Raw genomic sequence first — 25,380 nt, forward strand, 5'->3', positions numbered from 1 at the left:
TGGCTGCAACCAGTGCTATTAGTCATTCTGGATGTATTGCCAATTCATTGGAAGCTGGCAGGAACTGTCATCCTGATTTTCTAGTGCAGCTCTGAAGGCCTTGTTGAATGAAGAAAAAAGTTCTTACCTCAGAGAGAACAGGAAAAACCTTAGTGAGTAAATAGAGATGGCCATTCAAGGTCAATGTAAGGAGTCAACTCCCAAAGACATGGACACAGTGACGCAAGTTTAATCTTCTCACACATGTAGCCATGCATTAATTGTACCACAAGCCTAACTTTCTTCTCTACAGTAAGGTGGGGGCACAGTGGTCAAGATACCCAGTAAGTCAGAACCCTGAACTAACAATCCAGAGACGAGTGTTCAAATCTCATTTGGTAATAATCTGGAATTTGTAAAGAACTTGCCTTTGGAATGATGACAACATAACCCATTGGTTCATAAATGTCCTTCCGGGGAGAAAATCTTCCATCTTTACTTGCTCTGGTCTTTATATGACAGCAAGTAGTTGACACTTAAATCCTCCAAAAATAGCTGAGCAAGTCACTGAATTCAGGTGCAATTAGGAATGGGCAATAAGCACTGGCCTTTCCAGAGATATCCTCACCCTAAAGAAATGAGAAACTATACACTCACCCAGGAGTAATCACTATCAGTCAGGCTAAGACCCAATATTCAAATGTCCCACCACATCCTCTCACATTTACAGCTATTCCAAGCCTCACAATCATATCTCTTACCCATATATTACCAGCTATTCATCCATATGACACACACACAAACAAAAACACACACACATGCACCCCAAATACAGGTCTCCCTCAGTCAGCGAGTATTCATTTGACAAATTTTTGCTAAAGCAAATGAATTTTATTTTATTTAATTTGTCACTCAACAAAGGTTTTGTTTACAACAACAAAGGGTAAGAAACACATTCAGGGAAATTCTTTCAAACACAGGACCATGAAACCTGTAACATTTGATAGTCATTTTGATCATTTTATTAGGGAGGGGTCTGTGAAGCAAACAAACTATTTAAAATGGGAGGAAAGCTCTCTTAAATACCTGTTTTCATCCATCTGGCAACAATGGCCACTGGATGAATGACTTATAAAGGTTTCAGTTTAACAAAATGAGCATCATTTGCTTTTGATTTACTGCATCATTGCTGGGAGGAGATTGACTAGCTTCTGACTTCTCATCCGAGCAACTGGTATCCCATGCTAAGATTAAGGCTCTACTGTACCTCCTGCTATATGAATTTTCATACAACTTAGAGTTCATTCAGAACCTAACCCCTTCATTAACCAGGAGAGACCTGCAAACTCAAATACCAGCTCATTAACATAAGCATCTCTTTCCCATCAATCATGAACAAACTTGCAAAAAAAAATCAATGATGTCTGCAAATAGTTGATATGGAGGAGGAAGAGTGGGTTCTTCCCATTACTAAAAGCAGAATTGTCCATGGGTGCTTAACACACAGCAGTATCTGGATCACTGAGGTCCAATTTTTCAGGCTTGACATTAAATCATCAACTTTTATCGATGCACCATAGAAAGCATCCTATCTGGATGCATCACGGCTTGGTATGGCAACTGTTCTGCCCAGGACCGCAAGAAACTGCAGAGGGTTGTGGTCACAGCCCAGCGCATCACAGGAACCAGCCTCTCCTCCATGGACTGTGTCTGCACTTCCCACTGCCTCGGTAAAGCAGCCAGCATAACCAAAGACCCCACCCACCTGGGTCATTCTCTCTTCTCTCCTCTCCCATCAGGCAGAAGATACAGGAGCCTGAGGGCACATACCACCATGCTCAAGGACAGCTTCTATCCCACTGTGCTAATACTATTGAACGGTTCCCTTATACGATGAGATGGACTCTTAACATCACAATCTACCTTGTTATGACCTTGCACCTTATTGTCTACCTGCACTGCACTTCCTCTGTAGCTGTGACACTTTACTCTGTACTGTTATTGTTTTTACCTGTACTACATCAATGCACTCTGTACTAACTCAATGTAACTGCACTGTGGCATGAATTGATCTGTACGATCGGTATGCAAGACAAGTTTTTCACTGTACCTCGGTACAAATGACAATAGTAAACCAATACCAATACCAAATCAGTATTGCACAAAGGACCAATATCACAATCTCCCTACTCTGCGCACAGTGGAAGACACAATGTGCCCACGTACTGTGCATAGAACTCTAACTACAGCACCCAAACAAGTGCTATGAAGCCCACTTACACTTTGGTAGAATTTTCCAATAATTACTTGATGCAATAAATTGAGCTCACGATTACACAACTACAATCTAGCTTGCACACCATATTCAGCTTATCTGTTTTTCAGAAGTACAAAATATAGAAATAGCTTGCCTTGTTTTGGTTATTAAGATGCTGTTTCTCTTGTTACGAAGACATGATCCAAACCATAAGGGCAGCTCCAAGCAAGGCTGCATTCAGCACTAAAACTTGAGATTAACACATCTATTCACCTGGCTATGAAAATCTATCCTGGAGTTTTAGACGTTTCCCCTAAACACACTGATTTTACCATGATTTCCAAGGATATTTTGCCACAGTGAAATGTTTATTACATCAGCCCTTGCTCAATTTATTTCCCGCTGCAACCTATTGCAAGTTAAAAATAAACAGACACAAACCAATATTTGTTGAAGGAAGCATCTCATTAAATTTTAATAAAATCTGATTATATGTGAAGTAGTTTAAATAGTGGTGTGGCTAATTGTTTAAAAATATAAATAGCAACATATATCATAGCCATTTGTTCTTGTTGATCTTCATATCTAGATTGTCAGGGGGATGGGAACGAGAGCACCAGGTCAGAAAATGGAGGGATTGAGAGGAAGGTAGATGTCAGGGCCAGTAAAAACCGGCAGGAACGAAGTAATAGACCAGATGGGGCAGACAATTTGAAGTGTGCGTATTTGAATGCCAGGAGTATTATGGATAAGGATGATAAACTTAGAGCATGGATCAGTACATGGAACTACGATATTGTGGCCATAACAGAGACTTGTTTGAGAGAGGAACAGGAATGGGTGCTTAATGTTCCAGGGTATCGATGTTTTAGAAAAGATAGAGAGGGAGGTAAAAGAACTGGGGGGGAGGGAGTTGCACTACTAATCAAGGACAATATAGTAGCTACACTCAGAGGGGACATAATGAAGAGCTCGTCCACTGAGTCTATATGGGTAGAACTCAAAAATAAGAAAGATGCAATCACTCTGATGGGATTATGCTACATACCCCCACCCTTGCATAGCCACCAGGACATTGAGAAGCAGATATGAAGGCAGATTACGGAAAGGTGTAAACCTAATAGGGTTGCTGTCGTGGGGGACTTCAACTTCCCTAATATAAACTGGGACCTCCTTAGTGTAAGAGGATTAGATGGGGCAGAATTTGTTAGGTGCATCCAGGAGGGTTTCTTAAATCAATATGTACATAGTCCAACGAGAGGAGGGGCCGTACTGGACCTGGTGTTGGGTAACGAGCCTGACCAGGTGACCGACCTTTCAGTGGGAGAACAGTTAGGGAACAGTGACCACAACTCCTCAAGTTTTAAGATACTGTAGCTATAGATAAAGATAAGTATGGAACTTGCAGGAGAGTGGGAGCAGGACAAATTACAAGAGTATTAGGCAGGAACTAGAGAGAATTGGGAACGGCTGTTTTTGGGTGTCCACATCTGACATTTTCCTAGGGTGAAAATGGCTAATATGAGGGGGCATAATTTTAAGATGATTGGAGGAAAGGAACGTATAAGCAGGATGTCAGGGGTATTTTTTTTTTACACAGAGAGTGGCGGGTGCATGGAAAGCACTGCTGGTTGAGGTTGTGGGGGCAGATACATTAGGGACATTTAAGAGACTCTTAGATAGACACATGAATGATAAAGAAATGGAGCACTATGTGAGAGAGAAGGTTAGATAGATATTAGAGCAGGATAAAATGTCGGCACAACATTGTGGGCTGAAGGGCCTGCACTGTGCTGTAATTTTCTATGTTCTATGAAGGAGGTTAAAAGACATTTAATTCCTAGGTTATGTCCTGTGCCACACACTGGTGAATATAGAAACAGGAGAATAGACTTGATGAATATGTGGCAGGAGAATTGGTGCAGGAGGTAGGGATTTAGATCCCTGATACACCAAGTCTGCTTCTGGGGAAGGTGGGACCTGTGCAAATGGAATAAATTACATCCTGTAGGACTGGAACCAATGTACTCATGGGTGCATTTGCTAATGCTTTTGGGAATGTCTTAAAACTAGAATGGTAGGGAAATGGAAACTTAACTGGGGAGACTGAGAAGGAAATAAGGATAGAAAGGAAAGACAGGAAACAAAAGGACAAAAGCTGAAGGCATAGAGATCAAGAGTGAGAAACAAACAGGACAATAGTGCATCTTGCACTATTGCCCTGTTTGCTTCTAAGTCTTGATCTCTGTGCCTTCAGCTTTTGAAAGACATTGTCCCAATGCATGGAATATTCATAATATGTTAAAATAGTCAATCGTGCAGACAGATGTAAATGGGTACAATATGGCTGCAATTACAGAGGCATGACTGTAGGCTGACCAAGGATGGGAACTTATCATCCAGGCGTGTTCAATATTTAGGAAAGACAACAAAAAAGGGAAAGGAGGCGGGGTAGCATTGTTAGTAAAAAAAAAGGAAATCAATAGCGAGGAAGGATCATGATGTGAAATCTTTATGAGTGAAGCGAAGAAACTCCAAGGGGGTTGTATGCAGATGCCTATACAGTAGTGGTGACGTAGGAGATGGCATTTAATAGAAAATCAAAGATGCAGGCAACAAGGATTCAACTATTGGTATAGGTGACTTTATTCTACATATTGATTGGGCAAAACAAAACAAAAAGATGAAATTCCAGTGATGAGCTTGTGATGGTTTGTTGGACCAATATGCTGAGGAACCAACTAGAAAACAAGCCATCCTAGACTCAGCACTATTAATTAACCCTTTCTCATGATACAATATTATGGTATGGGATCCCTTGGGGAAGATCAACTATAACACAATAGAATTCTTCATTCAAGGTGGAAAGCAAGAGAATTGATTCCGAGACCAGGGTCCTGAATCCAAATAAAGCAAGCCACAAGTTGGCTATGATAGATTGGGGAAACGAACTTCAAGTATTGACAGTGGATAGTAAATGGCTAGCATTCATAGTGTGCATGGATGAATTACATGAATTGTTCATTCTTGTCGAGAGGAAAAATAAAACAGGGAAGTTAGTTTGGCTTACATAAGAAATTAAAAGCAGCATTAGATCCACAGACGACAAATATAAAGTGGATAAAAAAGCAGCAAACCCAAGGATTGGGAGCAAGCTAGCAGAGGATGACAAAAAGAGTCAATTAAAATAGAGTATGAGAATGAGCTCAGAGAGTATATAATAAAAAAAAGTACAAAAACTGATGAGACAAAGACTAGCAAAAACAAATGTAGGTCCCTTACAGTAATTATGGGAATTTGTAATGGGAAACAAAGAAATGACATACCAATTGAATACACAAAAGATTAATTCCTATGCCAGACGCCAGTGAATGTAGGAACAGGAGAATGGAACCAATCAATGCATGGCTGGAGAATTGGTGCAGGAGAGAGGGATTTATAAGATATCTTTATTAGTCACATGTACATTGAAACACACAGTGAAATGCATCCATCATTGGGACCATTGTGGGGAAGGTAGGACCTTCACAAGCAGGACAGGTTACATACAGATGTGACCAGAACCAGCGTAGTCACAGGAGTGTTTGCTAGTCCTGTTGGCAGGATTTATACTGGAGTGGGAAAGGAATGGGAACCTGAGTTGGGAGACAAAGCAGGAGGAAACAGCGATACAAACAAAAAACAGATATAAAAAGAAAGAAAAATTCAGCAAGTCTGTCACAGACATAAGTTGACTGGCTCAGGAGGTATTTTTGACATTAGAATAAGTTGCTACACTGATCAAACATTTACAAATTAGAAAAACTGTTTTCAAATAAGATTCACTTGATCAGCAGGTGACAACTTAAACCGAAAGCTCCCTTGTCTCATTTGCTTGCCGGAACATTATCTCTTTTATTGACCAAATCTGAAACAAGTGACAAAAATGTCAAACTTTACAAAGCATTCAACTAATGCTTGCAAGTTTTTCTCTCCTCAATCTCAATGTGTGTAACATGTTGGTCCCTATCAATAAATGTCAGACCTCACCCTCGAGATTGGAAAGTGTAAAAAACCACCCCCTGAACGCTGAAAATTTTGTTCCACAGTGATCCACTCGATAAGCAATTCAAGCTGTGTGACATCTCATCTCAATTCAAAGACTATATAAAACAGTACAGTAAAATCACGGACTCAGGACCATGCAAACATCAAACGTCTCCACTCTACCAATTATTTTATTTGCCTGGGTTCATTTATTGCCAATTATATTATTTTTTCTGCTGAAAACAATGCCCTCTGCTGTACTACAATTCAAAGACACTGCCCAAAATAGCTAATGATTCAAAATAAACCCTGTCCTGATGCAGGGTTTCAACCTGAAACATCGACAATTCCTTTCGTCCCACAGATGTTGTTTGACCACTGAGTTCCTCCAGCAGATTATTTATTGCTCCAGGTTCTAGCATTTGCAGTCTCATGTCTCTATTCAAAATGAGATATTCAGCATTTGAAAAGCATGAAACTGAAGATGCTGGAAATCTGAAAAAAATACTGGAGCACCTTAGCAGGTTAGGCAACAGTTGTGGAGTGTGAAATTGAGCTAATGTTTCAGAGCAATAGGAATTCACTGTTCATCTCTTTTGCATGAGAGAAACAATAGATCGGATGACCCCTATGCAGAACACCTCCATTCAGTCCAGTGGTGAAATAACAAAAAGGTATGTAAAAAGGGAACTGCAATTATCATGAATGATTTTAATCTGCAAATCCATTGGATCATTCAAACAGGCAACGGTACCATGGTAGAAAACTTTGTGGAATCCAGAGATTGTCTCTTAGAGACGAGCCAACTGTGGATGCTGTTTGACCTGCTGAGTTCTTCCAACAGGTTATTTTTTGCTCCAGATTCCAGCAACTACAGTGTCTCCAAGATTAATAAGAGACTTTGTGGTTAAGGGCCCCCTAGAAAATAGAATTCACGGTATATTTTGAGAGTCCAAAACCAGTCTCTTCATTTTAAACAAGGGCAGTTACAATTTTACGATGGTAGAGCTGTCCAGAGTGGACTGGGCAAACAGGCTAAGGGATAATCAGTGGATAAGCAATCTCAGATATTTAAACAGCTAGTTCATAATGCATAGCAGAAATTTATCCCAGTTAGAAAGAGGGATTCCGTGAGAAAAATGCATCAGCAGTTAACAAAGGAAGTCAAGAAAAAAGGTATTAAATCAAAAACTGGGGTTCACAAAATGGCAAGACCTTGTGGCAAACCAGAGGACTGGGAATTTTTCAGGAACCAGCAGTGAGACAGTTAGGAGGGTGAAAATTATGAGGGGAAACTGGCAAGTAATGTCAAAACAAACAGCAAGATATACATTAAGGAAGAGAGTAGACAGGGCAAGTATGGAACACCTAGTGGGTGAGACATAAGGAATTAATAACAGAAAACAAAGAAACAACAAATCAGTTAATCCAGTGTTTTGAATTAGTGTAAATATCAAAAGGATAACAGGTAAGCTAGTCTCAAGTAGCATAAAAGAACTTGTAACAATTCTTATGAAAAGGAGCGAGATACTAGAAAAACTAATGGGACTAAAGACAAGTCATCGGGACCCGATGGCTTGCACCCAGGGGTTTTAAGGGAAGTGGGTGCAGAGGTATCAAAACTCACCAAGCTTCAGGAGGAAACCAACATATAGAGTCATAGAGCAATACAGCATAGATACAAGCCCAGCCCAACAAGTCCCTACTGACCACACTGTCCACCTAGCTAGCCCTAATTTCCTGCAACAGCCCATATCCCTCCAAGCCCCTCCTCTCTACCTACCTATCCAAGTGCTTCTTAAATGATACTATTGTACCCGCCTCAACCACTTCCTCTGGCAGCTCGTTCCATATACTCACCACCATCTGCATGAAAAAGTTGCCCCTCAGGTCCCCTTTAAATCTTTCCCCTCTCACACCAAATCTATGCCCCTTAGTTTTGGACTCCCCTACCCTGGGAAAAAGACTGTTGCCATCCACCTTATCTATGCCTTTCATTATTTTAAACACTTCTAGAAGATTGCCCCTCATTCTCCTACATTCCAAGGAATTAAGACCTAACCTGGTCAACCTCTCCCTATAACTAAGGCCCTCTAGTCCTGGCAACATCCTCGTAAATCTTTTCTGTACTCTTTCCAGTTTAACCATGTCTTTCCAAAACAGGCTGACCAAAACTATACACATTACTCCAAGTGCGGCCTCACCAACGACATGTACAACCGAAACATAATGTCCCACTTCCTGTACTCAGTGCCCTCAATATTTTACTCCCTTGCTCAAGAAGGGAGGGAGACAAAAAGCAGGAAACTATAAGCCTGTCAGTTGAACGTCTGTGGTTGGCAAGATGCTAGTGTCTATAATCAAGGAAGTAATAGCTTATCATTAGAAAACTTAATTGATTCAAACCAAGTCACATCATTTTATTAATGGTAAATTATGACTGACAAATTTGTTGGAACTCTTCAAAGATGCAACAAGCTGAGACAATAGAGTGACCTGTAGAAGTCATGAGCATGAAGTTCCAGAAGGCCTATATAATGTGCACATAAAGGCTGGTGCACAAAATAACAGCTCATGACATTGGGGAAAGTGTAGTATGCATTGAAGACTTTTTTTGCAGTTCCAGCAGCCAGAGCAGCAGAGGGGAGGAGCCAGCAGCTTTTATTTTAAAATGTTGTTTCTGATTGGCTAAGTACATGGCCGCTCAGCTAATAAAAGGCAGGTAGGGTGAAGCAGAGTGGCCATTATGTGAGTGGGTCAGTGTAAGAGTGGGGAGCTGAGGCTTTGGCTCAAGAGGTGGAGGCCAAGGTGAGGTTCTGTTAAGTTCTCTTTCTTTCTTTATTATTGCACAGGTAGAGCAGTGGGAATGACACCCAGTGCAGTGGTGTGCTCCTCTTGCATGATGTGGGAAGTCAGGGAGACTTCCTATGTCCCTGACGACAACATCTGTGAGAAGAGCATCTGGCTGCACCTCCTTGCAGACCATGTTAGGGAACTGGAGCTGGATGACCTTTGAATCATTTGGGAGACTGAGGGATTAATAGACAGGAGTTACAGGGAAGCAGTCACACCTAAGTTGCAGGAGGCAGATAGCTGGGTGACTGTCAGGAGAGAGAAAGGGAATAAGCAGTCAGTGCAGGATACCCTTGTGGCTGTTCCCCTCAATAACAAGTATATCATTTTACATACTATTTGGGGGGGGGGGGGGGGGAGAGAGAGAATAGGCAAGTGGTAGTGATTAGGGATTCATTGGTTAGGGGAGCAGACAGGAGGTACTGTGGATGAGAACAAGACTCTCAAATGGTATGTGGCCTCCCAGGTGCTCGGATTGAGTCCATAGCATTCTTAAGGGTGGGGGGAGCGGCCAGAGGTCGTGGTGCATGTTGGCACCAATGACATAGGCAGGAAAAGTGATGAGGTCCTGCAAAGTGAATTCAGGGAGTTAGGTGCTAAGTTAAAAGACAGGACCTCCAGGGTGGTGATCTCAGGATTGCTACCTGTGCCATGTGCTAGTGAGGCAAGAAATAGGAAGATAGTGCGGGAGGGAGGGTTTCAGGTTTTCAGATCATTGGGCTCTCTTCCAGGGCAGGTGGGATCTGTACAAATGGGACAGCTTGCATCTGAACTGGAGGGGGACCAATATCCTTGCGGGAAGGTTTGCTAGTGCTGCTTCGGTGGGGGGGGGGGGGGGTTTAAACTAGAGTTGCAGGTGGGTGCAAACCAGAGTGGCAGGACAGCAAGTCCTGGAAACCAGAGTGGCTGTGGGGAAAGTAGATCTTAAGACTACAAGGAAAGATGGAAACCGAAAAGTTAAGTGTGGTGGGACTAATGTTCTGAGTTGCGTCTATTTCTATGCAAGGAGTATTGTAGGTAAAGCAGATGAACTTAGACCATGGATCCATATGTGGAATTATGATGTTGTAGCCATTAGTCAGACTTGGTTGTAGGAGGGGCAGGACTGGCAGCTAAATGTTCTGGGGTTCTGTTTTAGACATGATAGAGGGGAAGCTATTAAAGGGGGAGGGCTGGCATCAGGGAAAAATGTCACGGCAGTGCCCAAAGAGGACATACTGGAGGACTCTACTACTACGGCAACTTGGGTGGAATTGAGGAATTAAAAAAAGGATGACCATGTTAATGGGACTATATTATAGACTTCCCAATAGTCAGCAGGATTTGGAGGAGCAAATTTGTAGAAATAGCAGACAGTTCCAGGAAAAACAAAGTTGTGATAGTAGGTGATTTTAACTTTACACATTAACTGGGACTCCCATACTGTAAAAGCACTGGATGGGATTGAGTTTGTGAAATGTGTTCAGGGAAGTTTCCTTAATCAAAATGTAGAGGTCCCAATTAGAGGGAATGTGATACTGGATCTCCTCTGAGGGAATGAGACAAGGCAGGTGACAGAAGTGAGTGTAGGGGAACACTTTGGATCTAGTGATAATTCCATTAGTTTCAAGATAATTATGGATAAGGATAGGACTGGTTCTTAGGTTAAGATTCTAAACTAGAGGAAGGCCAATTTTGATGGCATCAGAAGGGATCTGGCAGGCATGGATTGGGATGGGTTGTTTTCTGGCAAAGATATGCTTGGTAAGTGGGAGACCTTCAAGAGTGAAATATTGAGAGTACATAATGTATGTTCCTGTTAGGATAAAAGGCTAAGCTAACAGGTTTAGGGAACCTTGGTCATCGAGGGATATTGAGGCCTTGGTAAAGAAGAAGAGGGTGCATATCAGGTATAGGCAGTTAGGATCAAATTAAGTGCTTGAGGAGTATAAGAAATGCAAGAGAACACTTAAGAGAGAAATCAGGAGGGCTAAAAGAGGACATGACATTACTCTGGCAGACAAGGTGAAAGAGAATCCAAAGGGTTTCTATAGCTATATTAAGAGCAAAAGGGTAGTAAGGGACAAAATCGGCCCTCTTGAAGATCAGTGTGGTCATCTATGCATGGAGCCAAAAGAGATGGAGATTTTAAATGGGTTTTTTGTCTGTGTTTGCTCGGGAGACAGACAGAATCTATGGAACTGAGGAAAAGGAGTAGTGAGGTCATGCACCATATCTGGATTACAGAAGAGGAGTTGCTTGCTGTCCTGAGGCAAATTAGAGTGGACAAATCCCCAGGGCTTGAGGTATCCCCTCAGACCTTGTGGGAGGCTGGTGCAGAACTTGCAAGGCCCTGGCAGAGATATTTAAAATGTCCTTCACCACAGATGAGGTGCTGGAGGATAGCTAACATTGTTCTGTTTAAGAAAGGCTCTAAGAATAAATTGGGAAATTATAGGCTGGTGAGGCTGACATCAGTCATGGGTAAATTATAGGAAGATATTCTGAGGGACAGGATGTGTAAGTATTTGGATAGACAGGGCCTGATTAGGGATAGTTAACATGGCTTTGTGCATGACAGGTCATGTCCAACCAATCTAATAGTTTTTCAAGGAGGTTACCAGGAAGGTTGATGAAGGCAAGGCAGTGGACATTGTCTACATAGACTTTAGCCAGGCCTTTGACAAAGTCCCACATGGGAGGCTGCTCCAGAAGGGTAAGTCACTTGGCATTCAGGATGAAATAGTCAATTGGATTCAATGTTGGCTTAGTAGGAAAAGCCAGAGAGTGGTAGTAGATGGTTGTTTCTGATTGCAGGACTGTGATTAGTGGTGTGCCATAGGGATTGGTTGTCCATTGTTTATCATCTACATTAATGTTTTGGATGATAATGTGATAAATGGGATCAGCAAGTTTACAGATGACACCAAGATTAGGGGCGTAGTGGACAGCAAGGAAGACTATCAAAGCTTGCAGTGTGATCTGGACCAGATGGGAAAATGGGCTGAAAAATGGCAGATGGAATTTAATGCAGACGTGAGGTGAGGACAAACCAGGGTAAGACTTCCACAGAATGGTAGGGCACTGAGGTATGTGGTAGAACAAAGGGACCTGGGAATACAGATCCATAATTCCTTGAAAGTGGCACTGCAGGTAGATGGGGTTGTAAAGAGAGCTTTTGGCACATTGACCTTCATAAATCAGGGCAGAGTACAGGAAGTGAGATGTTATGTTGAAGTTGTATAAAACATTGGTGAGGCCAAATTTAGAATATTGTGTGCAGTTCTGGTCACCTATCTACAGGAAAGATATCAATAAGCTTGAAAGGGTGCAGAGAAAATGTACACTATTGTTGCCAGTAACTGAGGACCTGAGTTACAGGGACAAGTTTAATAGGTGAGGACTTTATTCCCTGGAGTGCAGGAGAATGAGGGGAGATCTTATAGAGTATAGATTGGGTGAATGCATGCAGGCTTTCTCCCCTCAGATTGGGTGAGACTAGAACTAGACCTCATACGTTTAGGGTGAAAGATGAAATATTTAAGGGGAATCTGAGGGACAACTTCTTCACTGAGGGTGGTGCGAGTGTGGAATGAGCTGCCAGTGGAAGTGGTAGATGTGGGTTCGATTGTAACATTTAAGAGACGTTTGGATAGGTACATGAGAAGTATGGAGGGCTATGGTCCAGGTGCAGGTAGGTGGGACTAGGCAGAAAACCAAACTGGCATGGACTAGGTGGGCTGAAAGGCCTGTTTCTGTGCTGTAGTGCTGTGACTCTAAGACAGAGTCAGAATAAATAGGCCTTTTTCAGGCTGGATGTGACTAATGGTGTGGGACCCAGGATTGGTTCTTGGCCTTGTGGAGGCATGTTGGGGGACATGTTGAGATACTTTCACAAGTGGGAGGGTCTTGAACAAGGGGACATAGTTGTTTGATAAAAGGGCAGTCAATTAAAACTGAGGTGTGAGGGTATTTTTCCTCCAATAAGTGGTGAATCTCTTGGATTCTCTACCCTGGGAGGGTAGATCATTGGAGGTATTTCAGGAGGAAGTATAAATTTTTGAAAAATTAAGGGTTATGGGGAACTGGCACATAATAAGAAATGAGGCCTGGGGCAGATCAGCCATGATTATATTGAATGGCAGGACAAGCTTGAGGGACCAGGAGACCTACTTCCGTTCCTCCTTGTACAAGTTCAAGGAATAGAATTTAATCTACCACCTAGGCACAGTGCAGCCCTCTAGACTCAATGAATACGAAAATTTCAGATAATTAACCTGTCAGAACTGAACACTTCTGATGCAAGGTCATATAATATTAACTCAGTTTTTCTTTCTCCACGGATGCTAATTAATCTTCTTATAATTCCAGCAATCTCCTGTATTTTGAATTTTCAGTCATTCCTGAGTTTTGCATGCCGTCATGCCATCAATGTTTATCCATTTCTATGGCGTCATTCACCTTCCTCTATTTGTACTCCTCCAGACTGATCAGCTGTGATTAAAAGCAATCATATCCTTCTCTTCACACCAAATGCAACTGTTTCCTGGACAATCTTGGTCTCCCTCCAATCAGTCATTCCCTTTGTTCTCTGTACCCCTTACTGTCTCTGCAAATTGAAATAAACTTGTTTTCTCGCTTTTCCAGCTCTGAAAGGTCACTAACCTGAAATGTTAACTGTTTGTCTCTACAGATGCTGCCTAATCTGCTGAATACCTTTAATTTTCTATTTTTATTTTGGATGTTCTGCGTATTTATATCTTGATAGGAAAGAGTACTGTGGATGTGGAGGCATTGCAAAGGGTGCAGAGGAGATTTACCAGGATGCTGCCTGGATTAGAGAGTATGGATTATGAGGAGAGACTAAAGGAGCTAGGGCTTTATTGGAGAGGAGGAGGATGAGGGGAGACATGATAGAGGTATACAAAATATTAAGAGGAATAGATAGTGGACAGCCAGCACCTCTTTCCCAGGGCACCAATGCTCAATACAAGAAGGCATGGCTTTAAGGTAATGGGTGGGAAGTTCAAAGGAGATGTCAGAGGGAGGTTTTTCACTCAGTGGTTGGTGCATGGAATGCGCTGCCTGGGGTGGTGGTGGAGGCTGATATGTTGGTCAAGTTCAAGAGATTGTTAAATAAGCATATGAAGGAATTTAAGATAGAGGGATATGTGGGAGGAAGGGGTTAGATAGTTTTAGGTGTGGTTTGAAGGTCGGCACAACATGGTGGGCCAAAGGGCCTGTATTATGCTGTATGGTTCTATGGAAATTCTGTCAAGCTTTGTCACTGCAGCAGAGGCTTATCCAGTCACACTATTCTGATAATTTTTTTTTACTTGAAAGCAGTCCAGAACCAGAATCCCCAGTAAACAAGCATGATGCTACTAGGATCAGTGAGGACTGGAACCTTAATCGAGGACCATCTTGTCTGAAGTTGCTGAACAACTTGTGACCAAAGCCCTTGAACCAGTCAGCTGGTTTTCTATGTTCCATATTGACATACATAATAAAAAATTATAATTGTGGCTACAATTATTACTTTGTATAAAGGTACTCTAGTCATGCAGCATGTACAAAACAGACTAGTTTACATCTTGAGTTCTAAACTTGGGCAAAGTATTCATTGAAAATGAACTTGCATTTAAAATTACTTCATTGATGGCAACAACTATGAGTGTAACCAGAACCAATCTAAAGGTTTAATCCTATATTCATTCAACTATTGTCTACAAATGGTTACACATGAAGTCTGTGAGCAAAGGTTAGATGGGTAGCAAGACCAACATGATAACACATACCACAAAATAATTTATATTTTAAAATATAAACACTAACCTGTGGGCACCTTGTGGAAAATCAAAAGATGCATCATCTTTAGAGCTGGTTCTCCAGGAGCTACTGGATTTTGAATCACCTGCACCTAGCTCACCTGCCACCCATTCTGGTATTCCTTCAGCAGTATTTTCAGGTGGCTTTGCAAAACTGGGTTCATCGAAGTAGATTGACTACAATTAATAAAAGGAAATTGACTAAGTGAAACTTCCAGTCCTAAGAGACAGAGATTACAACCTTTTATCTGCCAGTAAATTCCAAACTCTGGGCTAATATCAATCTTCAAATGAATTTCTATGTATCATTTTTTTTCTCTCTTTAAATCTGACAAAATGTTTAATCCTAAAGAGGTTCATAAAACACATTCTCAGTGTCCAAGAGCAGAAACCACTCTTCAATATGGTTTCCTCTGATTTATTTCCAAGTTGCTTGCACTGTTTAATGGTCATTCGATGCACTCAACATTGAAGAATAAGGTGTATAACCTCGAACTGCCCAGGCAGCACATTACAAGACCCAAACCACTGTATAGGAAGCAGAGACTGACATCTCACTCCATTGAAGGATTTCTGATTCAGCATCAAAATTACTGGGCCATGGTCACACAACTTCTGGCAGATGGTACAAAAAGGTAACATATTAATTACAGACTGTTTTGATGGAAGAACCTATAAAGAATGGCATGGTAAACAAATGATGTGGGAGGAGTTATGTGAAAAATATAATTTAATTATTCCAGGACATGAATATAAATTTCCAGAAATCCAGGAGCTAAGGAAAGAAACTGCAAAATCCAGTGGAGGGAGAAATCTGGGTAGTATCCAAATACACCAACTTATTTTTCAACAAACAGAAGCAATGATTTAACCAGACACAGGTTATACTATATATAGATGAACGCATCGGGAAGGCTTCATATTTACAGGTGTGGTATAATCCCTACATATATTGATGCCAAGGCAACTAGAGAAATGTGTCATAGAATATGTTTAATAACATTTGACCCTGGGTACAGCAATATTTTGGTACACAAGTTTTCAGCAAACTGGACAAAATGGAGCAGCTCCAGCAGCAAACTCTTTTTTGAAACCCGGAGTTTTTGAATTTTTGGTCCATTTACACTACAGCAAGGCAGTACAGTCACACAATCAAACAGATCCCACTTGATGCTGTAAATGACATTGGCACACAACCAAATGTGTATATACACTTCACCCCCCAGAACAAAGAAAAGGGCAAAGACCTCATGTTTGAAGTTCAGCCCTGGCTCCAAAAGGGCTTCTTAGTATACTAGACCTACACTCTTTGTAAATTCATTTATAAAATGCACATTAATACCACAGTAAAGGCACCAGTGACATCTCATGAAAATATTACTAACTGCAATAACCTCACAAAAATCATACAGAGAATATATCTTCATAAAGAATGAAATTATTGTATTTTAAGAAATAAATTTTTGATGACCTCTTCATACCATGTAAGAAGGCAGTGTTTTAAGAGATCCAGGTTCTGGCCTCTGTGTGAAAGGCCCTTCAAGGACTCCCCGTCTAAGCATGTGCAGTAGAAGCTTGGCATACAGGTTACGATTTTTCCGTCCCATGACTCCTGCTCCAGCTCCAGATGGATCACACAATTTCTTGATCCACAATGCACATCTCTGCCGCTCTATAACATAAAGACAGAATTTTCAAAAGCCACAATTATTCCCAATAAAGTGTAAACAATAACAGTTGAGATAGTCATGATGTTAAAGCAGTGGGAGAATACACAGGTCAGATCCTCTGCAAGGGCACACGTCCAAGAGAGAAAATGGGTTAAAATATAGACTGATACCTGAACTTCTGGTATATGTTTGGTGGGGACCAGACTCAAACTGGTATTGGCAAGACCTGACCATAAGCAAGCAAGGTGAATATAGATATCAATGGAATTACAAATTAAAGAGTTATAAATATTTTCTTTTTAAACGTACAAGTTAATTCAATGGGTTCTGGCGAAACAAGCAGAGAATATGGCTACTGGATTGACAATCTAAATATCCTTCATAACTTTTAGAAACTAAACAAAATAAAGCACAAAGGCCATTTTTTCCTTCATCTTTGAAAGTCAAATGTTTTATCACTGAAGTCAGTCTTCAGCCAATTCCATGGTATCGAGAAACAGCTGACAGTATTGAACACAGCAAAGTCCACAGGACCAAACAAAATCCCTGCTGCAGTATTGACGAACTATGCTTCAGAACTCATCATGCCTCCAGCTAATTTGTTCTAATACAATGATCACGAAGATATCAAATCTGACAATGTGAATAATTGCTCTGGGACATCCTGTCCACAAATCGCAGACCAATCCAATCAAGGCAATTACAGACCTATCTACTCTCAATCATCTGCAAAGTGATGGAAAATATTCCCGAAAGCATTCCAGTGAGAATGACCCCAGTTGAAATCAACAAGCCCCAGTAAAAGTGAAGTTAATGAGCAAAGTGCAGAATACTACAAGGGTTGAAACCCTACCTCACACAAAGGAAGATGATTGTGGTTTTGGAGGTCAATCAAATTAGCTCCTGGAGTTCTTCAGCTATTTCATTTACGAACTTCCATCATAAGGTTAGAAGTGGGGATGCTCATTGATGATTACATAATGTTCTACTTGTAAATGTTCAGCCAATGAATGACAGCATGTAGCAAGACCAAGACAACACACAGGCATTGACCAAAATATGGCAGATAATATTTGTGCCAACAAAGTGCCAGCTGATAACCATTTCCAATGAGACAGACTTCCAGCAACAGCTCCCCTTGAAGTTCAATGGCATTACTATCACCAAATTACGTACCATTTACATTATTAACCATAAACTCAACTAGATCACCTACATAAATACTTTGGCTGCAACAGCAAGTCAGAGGCTGGCAGTGAGTGATTCGCATCTTATCACCTCAAAATCTTTCCACCAGTTACAAGCCACAAGTCAGAAGCATAATGGAATACTCTGCACATGCCTGGATGAGTTTAGTTACAGGAACACTCAGGGAGCTCAATACCAAACAGGACAAGACAGCCCACTTAATCAGCAACCCACCCACAATCCTAAAGTTTCAGTCCCTTACTACCAAAGCACCACCTTGTGAAGATAATAAGTGCCACCAGGTTAAGATGAGGTGCAAGCAGAAGACATCACCATCAAACTCAAATATGTCACACTAAACATCCAACAAGATTGCAGGTGTTTCCATGTATTAATCAGGAGTGGGGACATCTTCCAGTTTCCTCTGCTCATCTCATCTCATTTCCTCTGCTAAGGATCTCAAGCAGGCTGAGCAGCATCGGGGGGGGGGGGGGGGGGGGGGCTGCGCAGGGTGCTGGTGAGGAATGATCAACGTTTCAGGTTGAAACCCTGCATCAGGATTAAGAGCAGAGAGGGGAGATAGCCAGTATAAAGAGAAACCATAAATGGACCTTACTGATTTGCATGCCTCTTATGCTCAACTGAAACTCGCTAAACTATCAACAAACATCTTTTCTTTAAACTGCTATACTGTACTTTTGAAACATTAGCAAAACATCATCAAGATTATCCAAAGTTATCACTGAGTAGATAGGAAAATTGTTTACTCTCTGTTTTTGTGATTTATAAAGTGTTCACAATCCTCAGTTATGTTCCTGGTTCAAAATTCATGATTAGATACATCATCCATTGCAAAGCAAACAAACATCATAACATTTCTCCTCGATCCAACAATTATTTCATCATTTTTTCTTTGGTTGATTCAAGAGGACATTCACAAAACGAATTTTCATTCAAATTAATGATCTGCGTCAGATTCCTGATTTGCCAGCAATTCAAATCATCATGCAGCTGGAGAAGAAATCTTAATGCAACAAACAGACTAAAGAAACAGTTGTTTTTTTACCTCACATCTCACTTATTTTAGCGTGCAGTGCTCATTGGTGGATAAATCTTAAGTCAGATCCATTTATATCAGCAATTTGAGGCAAGTGGAAATTAATATGAATGCTGCTTTCAACTTTTCATGCAAGCAACAAGCCTTTACGATAAGCAAACCCCCAGCAAGGTTTGGATAACTCTTCTGTAAAATAACTCGGAAATATGTGGAATAAGCACATCGGGAGCGAGAGGCAAGTGAGCGGAAGCAGCCGAGGAGTTCCGAGCAGATAAGTTTTTTCTTCTAACGGTTCGGGGATAGCGGGGAGTAACTGCGCAGGTGCGTGACGTCAGTCGGTAGCATGCGAGCTGTTTAAAAAGACTGCCAAAACTAGCGGGCAGCGTCAGAGCGGGCAGTGGAGTGAGAGGGAGCAGAGTGTTTTGGGCTTTGGCTTAACGGGCTTCTGCGTAAAGGGGCGAGGCGGGTGAGTAGCTGGTACGTAAAGGTAAAGTTTACCTGTTACCTCTTATAAGTTTTTAAGTAGGAAAAAACTAGGTAGGGAAAGAATTAGTTCAGATGGAGAACATGGTGGTGTGCTGCAGCTGCTTGATGTGGGAGCTCGTGGACCTTGCTGTGGTGCACAATGACCACGTCTGCAGTAAGTGCTTGAGGCTGGAGGAACTTCAGCTCAGAATTAATGAGCTGGAGTTGCAACTTCAAACACTGCGAAGCATCAGGGAGGGAGACAGTTATGTAGATACTGTACATCGGGAGACAGTCACCCCCCTTTAGAGCAGGTACTTCTGGGGTCCAGGAAGTAGATAGAAGGGTGACTGTCAAGGGAGAGAAAAGGAAAAAGAAAACAAACAGGCAGATAGTGCAGAGGACCCCGGAGACTGTTCCCCTCAATAACAGGTTTTCCGCTTTGGAAACTGTTGAGGGGTATGACCTGCAGGGATCAAGCAGCAGAAGCAAGGTCTCTAGCACTGGGACCGGTCCTGCTGCTCAGAAGGGAAGGGAGGAGAAGAGGAAGGCAGTAGTGATAGGGGACTTGATAGTCAGGGAAACAGATAGGAGGTTCTGTGGCAGTGAGCATGAATCCCGGATGGTATGTTGCTTCCCAGGTGCCAAGGTCTGGTATGTCTCTGATCGGGTCCACAGAGACATACCAAAAGCCAAAAGTCGTGGTTCATGTTGGTACCAACGACATAGGTAGGAGGGATGAGGTCCTGAAAAGTGAGTTTAGGGAGCTAGGCAGAAGGCTGAAAAACAGGACCTCAAGGGTAGCAATCTCAGGATTGCTGCCAGTGCCATGCGATAGTGAAGGTAGGAATAGGAGGAGATGGCAGATAAATGCGTGGTTAAGAAGTTGGTATAGGAGGGAAGGTTTTAGATTTTTGAATCACTGGGATCTCTTCTGGGGAAGGTGGGACCTGTACAGAGAGGACAGGTTACACCTGAACCTGAGGGGGGCTAATATCCTTGCAGCCAGGTTTGCTAGGGTGGTTTGCAAGGGTTTAAACTAGTTTGCGAGGGGGATGGGAACCAGAGGGGTAAGGTCAGAGGAAGAAGGGGATGGGGAAAAGTCAGATCTAACAGGTAGAGAGGCTTTGAGGAAGGAGAAGCAGAGTACAGGTTATAAAAGTAGAAAGGTGGATGGGCTAAAGTGCATTTACTTAAATGCAAGAAGTATCAGGAATAAGGGTGATGAACTGAGAGCTTGAATAAGTACATGGGACTATGATATTGTGGCTATTACAAAGACATGGCTGATACCAGGGCAGTAATGGATACTGAATATTCCTGGTTTTCAGTGTTTTAAAAGGGATAGGGAGGGGGGGAGAAGAGGAAGAGGGGTGGTGATACTGGTCAGGGACACTATTACAGCTGCAGAAAGGGTGGATAATGTAGAAAGATCCTCTCTAGAGTCAGTATGGGTGAAAGTTAGGAACAAGAAAGGAGCAGTTACTCTACTGGGAGTATTCTATAGACCCCCCCGGTAGCAGCAAGGATACTGAGGAGCAGACTGGGAAGCAGATTTTGGAAAGATGCAAAAATAACAGGGTTGTTATCATGGGAGACTTCAATTTCCCAAATATTGATTGGCACCTGCTTAGTGCCAAAGGTTTAGATGGGGCAGAGTTTGTTAAATGTGTCCAGGACAGATTCCTGTCACAGTATGTTGACAGGCCGACTAGGGGGAATGCCATATTAGATCTAGTTTTAGGTAATGAACCAGGTCAGGTGATAGATCTCTCGGAGGGTGAGCATTTGGGGGACAGCGACCACTGCTCCATAACCTTTAGCATTGTCATGGACAGGGATAGGAGCAAAGAGGAGGGGAAGATATTTAATTGGGGAAAGGCGAATTATGAGGTTATAAGGCGAGAACTAGAGAGTGTAAATTGGGATGACATTTTTGAAGGGAAATGTACTATGGAGATGTGGTTGATGTTCAGAGATCTTTTGCAGGATGTTAGGGATAAATTTGTCCTGGTGAGGCAGAGAAGGAACGGCAGGGTGAAGGAACCACGGGTGACAAGAGAGGTGGAACAACTAGTTAGGAAGAAAAAGGCAGCGTACATAAGGTGTAAGCAGCAAGGATCAGATAGGGCTCATAAGGAATATAGAGTATCAAGGAAGGAACTTAAGAAGGGGCTGAGGAGCGCAAGAAGGGGGCATGAAAAGGCTTTGGGGAGTAGGGTTAAGGAGAATCCCAAGGCTTTTTTCTCGTACGTGAAGAGCAGAAGGATGGCTAGAGTAAAGATAGGTCTGTTTATAGACAAAGGTGGGAAGATGTGCCTGGAAGCTGTGGAAGTGGTTGAGGTTCTCAATGAATATTTCTCTTCAGTATTCACCGAGGAAAGGGGTCTTGATGACGCTGAGGACAGTGTTGGTGAGGGTAATGTTCTAGAGCATGTAGATATCAAGAGAGAGGATGTGTTGGAGCTGTTACAAAATATTAGGACAGATAAGTCCCTGGGGCCTGATGGAATATTCCCCAGGCTGCTTCGTGAGGCAAGGGAGGAGATTGCTGAACTGTTGGTTAGGATCTTTGAGTCCTCGTTGTCTATGGGAATGGTACCAGAGGACTGGACGATGGCAAATGTTGTCCCCTTATTCAAAAAAGATAGTAGAGATAGTCCAGGGAATTACAGAGCAGTGAGCCTTACGTCTGTGGTGGGTAAGCTGTTAGAAAGGATTCTAAGAGATAGGATCTATGAGCATTTAGAGAATCATGGACTAATTAGGGACAGCCAGCATGGCTTTGTGAAGGGAAGATCTTGCCTCACAAGCCTGATAGGGTTCTTTGAGGAGGTGACCAGGAAGATTGATGAGGGTAGTGCAGTAGATGTGGTCTACATAGATTTTAGTAAGGCGTTTGACAAGGTTCCACATGGTAGGCTTCTTCAGAAGGTCAGAGACCAAGGGATCCAGGGAGGCTTGGCCGTGTGGATTCAGAATTGGCTTGCCTGTAGAAAGCAGAGGGTTGTGGTGGAGGGAGTGCATTCGGATTGGAGGGCTGTGACTAGTGGTGTCCCACAGGGATCGGTTCTGGGACCTCTACTTTTTGTGATATTTATTAATGACTTAGATGAGGGGGTGTAAGGGTGGGTTAGCAAGTTTGCAGACGACACAAAGATCGGTGGTGTTGTGGATAGTGTGGAGGACTGTCGAAGCTTACAGAAGGATATTGATAGGATTCAGAGCTGGACTGACAAGTGGCAGATGGAATTCAATCCGGAGAAGTGTGAGGTGGTACACTTTGGAAGGACAAACTCCAAGGCGGAGTACAAGGTTAATGGCAGGATTCTGGGCAGTGTGGAGGAGCAGAGGGATCTGGGGGTTCATATACACAGATCACTGAAAGTTGCCTCACAGGTGGATAGGATAGTTAAGAAAGCTTATGGGATGTTAGCATTCATAAGTCGTGGGATCGAGTTTAAGAGCCGCAAAGTAATGATGCAGCTTTACAAAACTCTGGTTAGACCACACCTAAGAGTACTGTGTCCAATTCTGGTCGCCTCATTATAGGAAGGATGTGGAGGAGATTTACCAGGATGCTGCCTGGATTAGAAAGTATGGATTATGAGGAGAGACTAAAGGAGCTAGGGCTTTATTCATTGGAGAGGAAGGGGATGAGAGGAGACATGATAGAGGTACACAAAATATTAAGAGGAATAGATAGAGTGGACAGCCAGCACCTCTTTCCCAGGGCACCAATGCTCAATACAAGAGGGCATGGCTTTAAGGTAAGGGGTGGGAAATTCAAGGGAGATGTCAGAGGGAGGTTTTTCACCCAGAGAGTGGTTGGTGCATGGAATGTGCTGCCTGAGGTGGTGGTGGAGGCTGATACGTTGGTCAAGTTCAAGAGATTGTTAGATAAGCATATGGAGGAATTTAAAAGAGAGGGATATGTGGGAGGAAGGGGTTAGATAGTCTTAGGTGTGGTTTGAAGGTCAGCATAACATGGTGGGCCGAAGGGCCAGTATTGTGCTGTATTGTTCTATGGTTTAAGCACTGCAAACATGCTACTATTGAATAAGTGACAGCAGAAAGAAACTAGGAGGTATTTACGCTAGTCTAGATCTTCTAACATTGCAATCCTGAACCATCAATGCTCCTGGACCAGAAATTCAAACTACAGCTGAATTCAGATTTCATTAGCAGAATTCTAAAGCTCAAGATATTAAAACAGAATGAAATTCTTCACAGAAAATAAAACTCAAACCTTGATATTATTCAGAGAAGAGAGAAATTACCAATATGTGAAATGGTTCTGAAATAATCTTTGAGAACTTTATAAATCATCATTACCTTACCTGACTTATGTACAAGCTTCAGAACAAATGGTTTCATGTCAACTAAAAAGTGGTCAAATTCTGAATCCAGCTTGTCCCAGGTTTCCTCCTGATTGGCCATCATGCTTTGTCAGTACATCTATTCACAGCAACCTGATCCAACAGAAAACAAAGCATTCAGTAGAGCAGATTTTAAAAATCAAACAACTGCAGAGGCTGGAAATCTGAAATAAAAATAGAAAATACTGGAAACACTTATCAGGTCAGGCAACATGTAAAAGAGAAACAGAGTTAACATTTCAGGTCAAAGTTCTGAAAAAGGGCCGTCGACCTAAAACAATATTTCTCTTTCCATAGATGTTGCATGACTTGCTGTGTGACTTCAGCATTTTCAGATTTTCAAAGGGTTAAGATTCCACCAGAAAGGCCAGATCTTACGAAGGATCCATCCCTACAACTTAGAATTTTTTTTTCATGTTTTGTGCTAACATTTGTTGTGCAATGTTCAGACACTTAAGAGGCAAAGAGTAGGGAAAACTGAGATCCCAGAAACTTTGGCACACCTAAAAACAACAACTCACAGAAGTTACAAAACAACTAACCCTTTCAAAACCAACGGTAATTCACTGATGAGCAATAATCACAATGTTTTCTTGTTTCTAACAAGTGGCAATCTTATAACCCAATGACATTCAACCTGAAACTAGGACTAGAATTTAACCTGTAATGCATAATATTCAGTGCCACTCTGCAGCTAATACCACTTTTAATTGGCCCAGTTCCATCTTCCTCTCCAATCTGGTCTGGACTATGGCTGTATGATAGTCTTGAATCAGAAGCCTCAGTCAGAACCTATATGCACCTCGACACTGCAGGTCAAAACGAGCTAGCACCAATCAACCTAAACCAACCTGGAACATGTACAAGGAAGCAAGCTCAGAATTTGATTTACATCTCACTTACAGCATTGCCCTAAATTTAGTATTAACATTTATAAACCACCCCATTGGGCTCAAACTAAAGAATTTTTTTTCAGTGAATAATCCAAATTATAATTCAGATAAACTTTTAGCTTAATTTCATTAATTTCACATGCCAGGGACACAAATCTCACCCACCACCATTACCTTGCACCATCCAAATCCCTGCATGAACAGGTCAATATATTTACACTTACAATGTTAAGTTTAAGCTGACCCCTGCCAACTTGTGTTCAGTTACCTCCAAAAATAAAAACATGTAAGTCAATTATAATAAAGAACATATATTCACAATAATTTACAAACAATCCAGGTTTCTTGCCTTCCTGAGCCTTTTCCATAGCATCTCTTTGTTCTATTTCCATTTACTCTGCATCTTCCAGTAGACTTTGTTATCAATCCAATGTTAGTTTCTTTGGATACTTTTGAAGAACCTAGCACACCCAGTGGATTCATTGCATTCTACCCAAATCATGGGCTTTACCTCTGTACTCCCTGGACTTCACTGTACACTCGTATTCTTGTACAGCTCCTCCATGTACGTATATACTCAGTTGTTCTCATTCTTGTACTGCTTCTGTCCATTGCTTCCCCTTTAAAGCTAGCAGACCTTATCTCTGCTTTCCTGCTGGAAACCTTTGCTTTGGCCTTTGCCAAAACTGCTTCAAGGCAATTCTGCCATGCACATTTGCTCTAGTTTAACTTAAACAGCCAACAGTTCTCCCCCATCAAAGCGCATTCCAACATTCATTTCCATCTCTCCAAACTCAACAGATTCC

At 41.9% G+C, this 25,380-nt stretch overlaps 1 protein-coding gene across 5 annotated transcripts in view; it reads right to left on the minus strand.

The window, feature by feature from the left end:
• cep112 (centrosomal protein 112) overlaps window positions 1–25,380 on the minus strand; it is a 408,417-nt gene that overhangs the window by 369,531 nt on the left and 13,506 nt on the right. For 4 of the 5 annotated variants that reach the window (XM_052032681.1, XM_052032682.1, XM_052032680.1 and 1 more), the window contains exons 2-4: window positions 23,643–23,774; window positions 16,404–16,594; window positions 14,930–15,099 (exon numbers count right to left, since the gene is read on the minus strand). In XM_052032681.1, the coding sequence (XP_051888641.1) occupies window positions 14,930–15,099; window positions 16,404–16,594; window positions 23,643–23,745 (464 nt within the window). In that variant the 5' untranslated portion in view covers window positions 23,746–23,774. The remainder of the gene's footprint in view (window positions 1–14,929; window positions 15,100–16,403; window positions 16,595–23,642; window positions 23,775–25,380) is intronic. The other variant, XM_052032683.1, reaches the window with a different exon arrangement.

This window comes from Pristis pectinata, chromosome 18 (assembly GCF_009764475.1).
Source record: "Pristis pectinata isolate sPriPec2 chromosome 18, sPriPec2.1.pri, whole genome shotgun sequence".
NCBI classification, from domain to species: domain Eukaryota; kingdom Metazoa; phylum Chordata; class Chondrichthyes; order Rhinopristiformes; family Pristidae; genus Pristis; species Pristis pectinata.